The sequence below is a fragment of the Pterocles gutturalis genome, unplaced genomic scaffold, assembly GCF_000699245.1.
Source record: "Pterocles gutturalis isolate BGI_N339 unplaced genomic scaffold, ASM69924v1 scaffold46431, whole genome shotgun sequence".
In the NCBI taxonomy this organism is placed as follows: Eukaryota; Metazoa; Chordata; class Aves; order Pterocliformes; family Pteroclidae; genus Pterocles; species Pterocles gutturalis.
This window is the reverse complement of record NW_010107141.1, coordinates 5423-16287: the sequence shown is the minus strand read 5'-3', so window position 1 is coordinate 16287 and position 10865 is coordinate 5423. Positions and strand designations below refer to the sequence as shown.

The 10865-nt window shown below is 52.2% G+C and overlaps 1 protein-coding gene across 1 annotated transcript in view; it reads left to right on the top strand.

Annotated features, from left to right (window-relative positions):
* Positions 1-2090: 2090 nt before the first annotated feature.
* Positions 2091-10865, top strand: part of ELP6 (elongator acetyltransferase complex subunit 6) — a gene marked incomplete at its 5' end in the record, with an annotated part of 11705 nt that continues 2930 nt past the window's right edge. The window contains 3 exon segments of the mRNA XM_010087992.1: positions 2091-2236; positions 3538-3608; positions 10169-10299. Of these exon segments, the coding sequence (XP_010086294.1) occupies positions 2091-2236; positions 3538-3608; positions 10169-10299 (348 nt within the window).

Sequence of the window (10865 nt, the reverse complement as noted above, 5' to 3'; positions counted from 1 at the left end):
GTGGAGAGAACGGGCTGGGGCAGGCAGATGGAGAAGGTGCTGCAGGAAGGCCTCGGCTTTGGAGGTGCTTCATCCCCTGCAGCGTCTTTCTGGGCTCGAGAAGGATGCAGAGAAAGGGAAGAGAATCAGACTGGGCATCAGTGGTGAAGGCTCAGGGGCTGTGAGGTTTCTGCTTGCCAGCAAACAGGGTCCCGGTGGTGGGGCCAGGACTTTCCTGCTCCTCAGCAGGAGAATTCCTCTTGCCTGGCAGCAATGGGAAGCCACTTGTCCTCAGGTCCTCCAGGGACCAGCTGCTGAACACTTTGATGAATGTAGTCTGTGGGGATGGGTGCACGAGGCGCATGGACCTGCATGAAGAGCGTGACCACAGGGTTTGCAGACCTTGGCAAGCCTTGCAGATCCCTGCCGACTTTGCCTGTCTTCCTCCTTGTGTTGACACGACTGATAGAACCTCAGTTCCTGTATTTGTGTCCCGTGCTCTGGAGTTGGTAAAGGCTTTGGGGCAGTTCTAAGCAGGATGCTGGACTCTCCCAGAGATTTGCCTTCCTTCCTTCCTCCCACCAGCTGTGCTTTGGTGCAGCTGCTGCCTCGGGGGATGCATGGGTTGGACGTTTCCACCCCTGGTTAAGCTCTAAGCTAGGTGTCTAAGAAATTAAGAGTTTGGAGTGCTGTCTGAGCAGCTGCAGCGTGCCAGCGGAGCGAGGGTTGGCAGGATTTAAGGGTTGATCACTGGGAGGTTTGAAGAAGCGCAGTAACATATACTCTGAGTGATGACATCCTGCCGTGTTCTGCGCAGCGTATGTGGCAGCAAAGGAGAGAGCCTCTCGAGAGCTGGCAGGCGAAGGAGGGGACCCTGCCATTGCACGGGGCCGTTGCGGGGAGGAGAGGAGCTGAAGGGAATGGAGTCCTGCAGAAGCTATACCGACAAACATTTGAGCCTGTGCTGTTTGAACCCAGAGACTCCTCCAGGCTTGACCTTGGAGGATACATCTCCTGTTATTGTAATGGCTGCAGAGGCAGAACCCCTTTTTTGGGTGGGAAAGAGCTCACTGGCTGAGGCAGAGCTGCTCTTCTCTACCCTGGCTTCTGCTTTGCATTCCCTGCAGCCCTGTTCGATAGTCAGCATTCCATCAGCACTGCTCTGGAGCACGTTTTAGGCACTGGGGAGTTAACGCTGGGAGATGGCTTGTGAATTGCCTGTGGGTAGGTTGCTTGTTGTTGCAAAGGGCTTTTTTTTTTTTTTAATTCTAATAAATGGAAAAAAAAAAAGCATTGATAAGTTCTTTGTGATTAAAACCAGCCCCTGTATGATTTGTATTGATTAAACAAACTTCTTGATTGAGGTTTTAATGGAAACAAATGCGTTGATGAGACTGGTGTGGATAACAAGCATGCACTGATGAACAGAATTAATTTCCTGCGTGATCAAACCAAGGTATATGCTTTGTGCAGAGAGCTCTGCTCCAGTACACGTATTTTGATGATATGGTTCTCTGAACGTGGCATGTTTGAGGTAAGCCTGGACCAGGGGGCAGGGAGGGCTGTTTAGGGACAGGAGAAGCCGCAGCTATGGCAGCGCTGGCCATGGCGGTGGGAGAATGGACCTGGAACAGAGTGGCTGGCTGTTGTCCCCCTGCCAGCTGTGCCACTAGGAGCAGACAGGAGATGACTGTGAATTGGAGGAGGGGGAGGACAACATTGGGAGGTGGAAATTGCTCACAGCCACCCGTGACGGTGGTGTCCAGCACCAGGAGCTGGGTGCTCTGGATGTGCCGGCCCTGCAGAGTGCAGTGCTGCTCCTTGGGGTTCTCTGCAGCAGCCGGGTGTTTCCGTGTGAGGCGGGGGCTCTTGGTGGGCACAGTGTGGGGGTCCAGCTGGGGTCTCAGGCTAGCGCAAGGCTTTGGGGTCTTAGTCTGGCACACAGGCTTTTAGCTGGCGGGCACAACTTCCTCTACATCTTCTGACCTCCCTGGGGCTGTGTCTGGAGGAAGCGCTGGCATCCCTTTGTAAACACACAGTGCTGCATGTCTGCTTCTTTCTCTAATACCTGCAGCATTTGTCCTAGCCTGAGCAGACATCTTGTCTACCAGGGTGGAAGCAGGAGCAGTTTGTGGCCTCATCTTCCTCTGTTAAGTTATTTTGCTTCTTCTTTTTCAGGGTAAATTCACGCTGCTGCGAGACACCAGAACAGATGGCAGCTTCCTGGTGCACCATTTCCTCTCCTTCTACCTCAGAGGTAGGTCAGCAGCAGGACTCTCCAAGGGAAGGGTTTCCCTTTGCCTGCTCCTTGGAGGTTCCCTCAGCGTCAAGTGTTTCTGTGTGTGCAGAGGCTGGTTTTGCAGAGTGTGAGGCATCCTCGGATTAGGACAAAGCGCTGGGGTCAGGATCCTGGTACTGACGTGTCCTTGGGACTTGCTCTGTATCCCTGGGTACATCCCATAATGTCTGTGCACCTTGTTTCATCATTACAGCAGTGAACGTTGTCAATCACATGGGTGTCTGACAGTGAGCTGCTGACTGTAATTCCTTCAGTAGCCAGTTGTTTTATCATGTAATTAGAATTATCAGGAACAACTAACAAATAGATAAGCTAGTTGTGAGTAAAGAAACAAACAAAGAGCCTGGCAAGTTGCCTAATTGCTTTTCTACTAATAGTTTCACCTGTGAGTAACCTGCCAGCCCCTGCAGAGCAGATGCTGGACTCACGGACTCCTCCAGCTCTCTGCTGGCAAAGCAGCCAGCCCAGCAAATCTGGCACCCAGCAGACTTGCCTTGTGGGCAGGCAGCCCTTTGGGATTATTAACACATCTCGAGGCAGGTGTGCTGGCTGTCACCCTTTAAATCCTGGAACTTGGGTACCCATTACTCTGTCTGTAGCAGCTTCATGTTGTCCACATGCCCATGTGGTGCTGAAAATATTTGGGAGCTCCCGAGGGGTCCGTGAAGGCTCAGCTGCGGCCACTGACTTCTGGCCGCTTGAAATCCGCGTCCTGCTCTCTGGCAGGGAGAAACAAATACTCTGATTTTGTTCATACCCAAACCATGAGGCCAGATTGTCACATGCTGGGTTTTCCAAAATCACATTTTAGAGAGGTGTCTTTATCAAAATTTGCTTGTTCTGTGTGTTTTTCCAGTCAAGGTCACTTGCCCTCTGAGAGCCAAAACGGATTTTTGGCATGTTGGTGGTTTCAGTAATTCATGTCATGGTCGGCCGTTGGCCTCCTTGCGGTAATACCAGCAAACAGTGCCAGGAGATCCCAGAGCGGAATGGCAGGAGACAGAAAAGGGGCTTCCTGCTTTTTTAATGACATCTTATTCTTTCCCTTTCTTTTTAAACTAACATTTTCCCTAACGTGGAAATCCTACAGAGAGATGAAAACTGAAAACCCAGCCACGAGCACGTGAGGGGCTGCCTCGACCTGTCTCACTTAAGACCTTTCCAGACAGATTTGTAACCTGGCTGCTGTGATTTATGTTTTGATAATGGCAGCTTGCAAAATTGAAATGATAACGTGTCTTTTTTGTCCTCTCCCCCAGCTGGCTGTAAGGTTTGCTTCGTGGCCCTGCTCCAGTCCTTCAGTCACTACAACATCGTGGCACAGAAGCTGGTAAGTCTCTTGGCGTAAGTTAATAATTACAGGTCTGGGTAGTTTCTGTTGGGTGGAAAGGAATGAGAACAGGGAATGGGAATTGCATGTGAGCAAATGTTTCCAGATCTTGACGGGGACAGTCGGGATCGGCGCTTCTGCGGCAGGGGATGGAGAGCACTTCTTACTGGTGTGATACAGGGCAAAAACCTGCTATGAGGCTCGCTGCGAGGGCCCCGCCGGGCCTGGAGAGGGTGGAGAGCTGAACGGCTGCTTGCTTTCTTTATGCTCATAAATGTTTGCTGGGCTTCAGTGTTCCCCAGACAGGCCCAGACTGGTAGATGGAGTTTCGTCAGTGCTCTGGGGAGAAAAATGCCGTGGTGTCTGTGTCCCTAGGGCGTCCCTGTGCACCTGCAGGATGTGCTGGCTGTACAGTGACGGAGCTCCTGAGGTCGCTTTATCCTCCGTGCTGTGGTTACGTTGTGATGAAGTCCTTTGGGCCAAACCACCTGTAAATTCAGAAGGACACCATGTGCCTCTCTTGGCCTCTGGGCCAAGCGATCAGTTTGACTGACTGAGGAGCCACAAGCGCCGAGTACATCCCGTAATGGGTCAGGTGTGGATTCTGTGCACCCTGAAACGACAAAACGGAGAAACAAAGCAGGCAGGGTCATTCCCAGGGCCAGCAAAGCAGCCTGAGCTCTGGCTTTAAACTCTTGGCTTTTTTGTACAACGCTCAGATGCGAAATGCTCCGGTTGTGAAGTCCAGGTGACCTGCCAGGGCCAAAGGGGTGAGGGCTTGCATTGGTCCTCGCTCCCTTGGTTCTTCTGGAAGCCCCAGCAGTGCTGCTGCCTTCAGGTGCTGAAGAACCAAGTGTTGCAATAACGGTGTATTCCCCGCTGTAAATGTGGGTTGAGTTTCGGCACTTGCTAAACATCTGTATTTTATTTACTGCTCAGTTTTTATCCTCTAGAAGGAGATCGATGGTCTGAGAGTTGAATAAAATGGACAGAGCAAACGAAGCATTTCCATGTGGAGCTTTAACTCTTTCAGGTACTCAACCTGCGATTCCCCTGCAGAGCAAATTCCCTGCGGCTGAGCAAACCAACCTCTGCGAGCGCTGAATAGTTCTGGCCTTCGTGTTGCAGTGAGGAGGAAATCTTGGGGGGAACTTGCTAAGCGGGACAGGAAACGGGGCATAGCAGCTGGTGTAGGTAGGAGACTCAGCTGTTGAACGTGGGATTCTTGCCTGCTCTAAAAGCAGAATCGTGTTTGTCGGTGTGTTTCCTAGTGTGGTGAAATTTCCTGGTGCACAGCTTGTGCGTGCGCTTTTAATAGGTGCTGTTGTCATCTCCCCCGTGGGAGAGGCTGAGAAGGGAGAGAACATGAGGATTAGCTGGAGCACACGTGCGATGCAAATCAAAATGATCTGCTGTCTGACGCTTCAGCAAAAAGGTTCTGGCATGAAGGGAGGCGATAAGAAGAACAATACAGTTTGCCCAGGGGAGTTCAGGGAAGCGATGACGTTTTCCCCGCAGCGGTGAGCTGTCCCTGTCCCGTTGGTTTCACATCTGAGTCAGTCTGACATTGTAACTTCACAGCTGCCCGTGTGGTTGGTGGTTGTGAGTTCTTCCTAACCTCTGAGGAGTTGGAGGTTGTAGCATCAGTTATTTATATCTGAGTTTCCATGAGATCTTGTCTTTGCTTTAATCTCTTTGCCCAAATGAACACATCAGGCTCAGTAAAGGTGGGTTTTGGCGGAGGAGTTTCACTCTTAGACTTGCCGAAGAACTTGCTGCTGCAGGTCTCTGCTGGAGCCCAGCTGGGATGTCATTGACGTGGCTGCAGCAAGCCCCGATTTCAGGCAGCACCCCGAGCTGTGTCACGCTGCCGTTAGGTGTGCTGCACGCTCCAGCAAACGACTGGCCGCTCCCTTCCCTCCCATCTCCTCTTCTTTGGTGGCAGAGGCGAGCCCTAGACCAGCTGCCCGGCTCCCCGTGCTGGCCGGGAGCGTTGCAGGGGGTGAGCCCATAGTTCCTCCAGGAACTGCTTGGAAGAATCTGGCCTGTGAGGTTATCCCATCCACAGGTTAAATCTCCCATCCATAATCGTTCCTAGCAGACAATGATGCACTTAGGCAGTTGGAAGAGCTTCATAACTCAGTTTCTGCTGGGAACAGGGTGGTCCCAGGCCTGGGAGGAAGGGTCCTGGAGCCAGGGTTGTATTATGGAGTCTTTCCAGCGATGTTTTGTGGCTCTGGTCCTTGTAGCACCTGATATACTGACCCCACAGCGCTGCCAGGTCTTACCAGTCCAGAACCAGTTCCTTATGTGTTAGCTAAATGCAGTGATGTATTTTACTTGCAGGAAAAAGCTTCCCTGGGTTTTTGTGCCTGTGCTGGCTCTGCAATACTGGCTTCACATTTTTCTTTTTCTGCAAATCCTGCTCTTTCCATGAGGATCTGCATTAATTTTAAGGGACAGTTAATGTTATTTGTCATGACCTTGTAGGGCCATAGCAAGACTAATGACACCAGGGCAGCTTGCCAGATGGGTGTTCCCACCCTCGTTTGTACAGTGTTTGTTTTGTTTTAAAGGAAAAATATATTTGTCCCCATTTGGTCTCCTTCTTGCCTGCTCCCCTGTCCCCTGCCACAGCGCTGAGATCACAGACCAGAGGACATCGCCTGGTCACCTCTGCTCTCCCCCACAGGTGGTTGTACTAGAGAAGAGACCTTGGCCGTTGCCTGATCACCCATCGCCGCACTTTGTACAACGGCTGTTTGCTGTTTGAGCTAACGACCGCTGCCTCGCGTGCTTGATTACTAGTTCTCTCCTGCAAATATTTTGCTTTCCCTTAGGAGAAGGCCAGCAGCTGGTTCTGGTTTGAAGGGACGTCGCTGCTGGCAGGCCGGTGGGCCACCACGCTGCCCAGCTGGCAGCATCGCGGATGGATGAGAACAATTGTGCTCCGTTGTGGAGCTTGCAGCTCCACTCACACCGCGCTGCTGTTTCAGAAGCATTTCTGGGCTTGATCGATAAACGACAGATTGTCAGAGATAATGTCTGTGCGCTCCCAATGATAATGGAGCGTGGTGCTGTGAGATAATGAGAGCTTTCAGGCTGGTCACGCATGCTGTTTGGGTGCTCTGCAGCACTGTGGCTCTGCAGCAGGGACGGGTGTCGTGTCTGTGGCAGTCAGGAAGGTGCCGCTGGGCATTTTGAGCACTTTTTCCACCATCTCCCAGCTGTCCTGATGCTTCCTGTGCTTCTTCCAGAGGTTACATCAGTCGGGCTGCTAGCTGCAGGACAAGCGGAGGTTTGCTGTGGCAGATGACTGCAGTGGGGTGAGTCCAGGTCTCCATCCAATGCTGTCTCCCTGGGACTTGGTTTTCCAGTTGGAAAATGAGACTGGACTTGCTGGGTCCACCCAGGAACATTGCGGCAGTGAGGGGATCGAATTCCTGGTCTGACCCACAAGGACATGGCCCCTCTCATGCTGTGGCCCTTCCCTCTGTCATCCAGGCAGGCCCTGGTGTCACAGCCCTAAACTGTTTTTGGTGTTTTAAAGAGGTGACACTGTTTTCTTGCTGATCTGTATAGAGAGTGTGTGTGTGTGCAGGAAGAAATGGCTGGAGCAAGGTTAAAGTCAGTTTCTGAATTATTGACGTGAATAGTGGTAGGAAAGCATTTCAGCAAATGCCGAGTCCTATAGACTCCAAAACTTCATGAGGTGATGAGGTTTGTGAGACTGCCATGCAACCCAGCCCTGCTTCATGGCACCTCAGGTATTTGTCGGCCGTTCCCCGCTCCTGGCCTGACACACAAAGGTTCTTCTGTCCTTGGCTTAACATCTTTCCATTGTGTGAGCTTGCAGTTGCCCAAGAGGCTTCCCTTAGCTCTCCATCCCTGCCCTGCTTTCTGGCACGGTTTTAGCTAGCAGATACCACCTGGAAAAGCTGAATCCCTCTGCCTGCAGCCTGCATCAGCCTCTGCGCTCTTAAGGAGTCTCATTCATGGGAATTACTGGTCTTGGCTTGTCTGGGAGAGGGGGAAAAGAGAGGAGACTGTGGATTTGAAAAAGCAAGAGTGTGCTGCAAAACTTGCAGGTTAATGCTGTTCATTGAGAAGGTGCTTAAAACAAAAGGGCTACAGAATCCCAGACTGGTCTGGGTGGGAAGGGACCTTAAATCACATCGAGTGCCACCCCCTGCCATGGGCAGGGACACCTCCCACCAGCCCAGGTTGCCCAAAGCCTCATCCAGCCTGGCCTTGAACCCCTCCAGGGATGGGGCATCCACAGCTTCTCTGGGCAACCTGGGCCACTGCCTCACCCCCTGCACAACCAAGAATTTCTTCCCAATATCTCATCTCAATCTCCCCTCTTTCAGCTTCAAACCGTTCCCCCTCATCCTGTCCCTGCACCCCCTGATCCAGAGCCCCCCCATCTCTCCTGTAGCCCCCTTTCAGCACTGGAAGGTGCTGGAAGGTCTCCCCGGAGCCTTCTCTTCTCCAGGCTGCACACCCCCAACTCTCTCAGCCTGTCCTCGCACGGGAGCTGCTCCAGCCTCGGACCATCTCCGTGGCTCCTCTGGCCCCGCTCCAGCAGCTCCGTGTCTGTCCTGTGCTCAGGACCCCAGAGCTGGATGCGGCACCCCAGGTTCAGAAGTGCTGGCTGGTGCCTTGCCTGAGGCTCTCCTTCATGGAGTCTGTGTGGCCGGTGGGACCAGTTTCCTCCCAGAAGCATGTGTTGGAAGACCAGGAAGAAGAAGGGCAAGCTGGGGGCTGATTCACAAACTGGATCTAAGGTGGGCATATATCAGATGGCTTTTTCCCCGGAGTAGCCTCCGATCCATTGCTTTCTAACAGCCGTCCAACAGCGTTTTCTGGCAGCAGCCCTGATGAATGGGTCTCTCCCCCTCGCATTTCAGCTGGGAGGGAAAGCACTGGAAATCTCTTTCCTCTCATTAGTGCTGAGTGTGTGGATGCTGATAAGCCTTACAAGGAGCTCAGGGTTAATCTTCCTGGAAAGAACCTCTTCCTTATCTACCCAGACCTTCTCTCTGGAGGTCCTCCTGTGGAAATGCCACTCTCACAAAGCCTCTGGGCTCAGCCCCTTGTGGGGATTGTCTCATTGATCAGGTGCTTAAGATGTGGGTTTACTATGGCTTTACTATTTTTTTTTTTAATAAGAAAGGAGAAGAAAAGGGGGTTTAAAATGTTGGCACTTCCATTTTCATGTCCGAATAAAGGAAGTTTGGACAGGTGCAAAGAAAGGGGAGAAGGCAGGAGGCAGAAGTGGACACATCTCTCTGCTGCATCTGCCTCTCATGTGTGAGTAAAGAGAGCATGGTGGCTCTCAGGGGTGTCATGAGGACTGGGAAGTGCTTGGAAAACCTCCAAGGTCTTTTCAAAAGAAGGTGTTGGGACAGTGCCAAGCCCAGCACTCTGTTCAGTGCTCAAGGTCCTGGGGGAAGAGCTGCTACGAGCCTTCCCCTTGCTGGGCCACTCAGACTCTGTGCTCAAGTGTCCTGCAGTTCCCAGCACGATTGCTTAGGAAATAAGCAAAAAATCTGTATTTTCTGTGATGCTTAAACAGTTCTTGGTCAAAAGCCCCAGTGCTGCTGGTGTGTGCCTCTTCCAGTGTTCAGGCAGAAGCTGGTCCCGGTTCGAGGTCAGGGCTCCTGCTCCTGCCGTAGGACTTGCCTCTGTTCCTGACCCTCTTCGCTCCGAAGGTGCAGAACCTCGCAGCGACCTGAAGGGATGTCTTCTGTTGGTGGATACCGAAACTGCTTTCTCAGGACCCTTGTTTCTGGTTCCTGGCCTCTGGCTCAGCAGTTCTGCCGAGCAATACTGCATTGAGCTAAACCTTCTTGAAATCTTCCGAAACCATTTATCTTGCCATCTTGTCCACCTACCTGCTCTGTTGCACAACAACCCTATTTCCAGGGTGCCGAGATTCTGTGAATCTTGGCGTTTAATGTTCCTTGGTTCCATTTTAAGAAATCGCAGTCCCGTTGTGAAATGTGGGAAGCAACCCACACTGGAGAGCCAAGAACATTTGTGCTTCTCCCTGCATGTCTCACTGGGGTGCGTGCATTGTTCTGGGGAGTCTTTACTGCTACAGCGATGGTTTGGAGATGGCGAAACCCAAAGGCTTTCACCACCCGGGAAGGGGGGGGCGAAGAAATTGCCCACAGCAGGGTCCTTGGGGCAGCTGGGAGAAGCCTGTACCCCTCCTCTCCCTGCTGTCTTTCTCCCATGCAACAAGGCTGTCTTCCCAGGACCAATTCCAGGATGTATGAGCCCCCAAATCACAGTGGTTTGTGGTTGTTTTTCTCTTTTTTTATCTCCTTGGGTCAAACCACAACACTCCTGGCAGAATACAGGAGAGCTGATGTGTCCCCCAGCGTGTGTAACAGGACCACCCGCTTCAGCCCCTGCGCGGGAGTCCCAGGCGTTGACTTTATTAGCACATTTAGATAAGGCTTGATAAAAATCAGCTGTCAATCTGCGTGGTACTGTTTGCACCATTCCTCCAAAGCTGTTTGCTCTGCAACATAATGTTTTCCTCTCTCGAGGGAGTCAGTCTGACAGCTGCCAAAGAACGGGGACAACTTGTCTTCTTCGAAGGTCTCAAGTCCTGCCTTGACCTCTTGTTTGGGGAGGAAGAGGAGCAGTCAGAACAGCCCAGTCCTCTCCAGTTTATCAGGTAAATCTGACCAGTTGGTGATTCTGCTGGGGCTCAGCAGGGCCCCCAGCACAGAGTGTCCCCCTCCTTGTGTCCCCTGCTGCTGCAGCCAGCACCAAGAGCAGCAGCGAGGTCCGCAGCTGAGACCCGACTTCCTTTGGGCTTCCCTGCAGGGCCCAAAGATTCAGTGGCTGGACACCTAAGTGAAGGGAAATGCCAGCGCTGTGCACGTCGCTGTGCTTGTCCTGCCCTGTCTCTCCCTGCTGTTTGCAGAAGGATTCTGTCCCCCTTCTCCAGCATTTTGGGGCAATGTCCATCCCCATTGCCAAGCATGTTATACATCTGGAGAAAATTTATTTTAGGACTCAACAGGTTTGTGTCAAATAAAACTCCCTACAGGTGGTTTATTATTCCTTTTCTTAATTATTCTGAGGTTTAATTATTCTGAGGTATTCTGCTGGAGCGGGGCCAGAGGAGCCACGGAGATGGTCCGGGGCTGGAGCAGCTCCCGTGCGAGGACAGGCTGAGAGAGTTGGGGGTGTGCAGCCTGGAGAAGAGAAGGCTCCGGGGAGACCTTCCAGCACCTT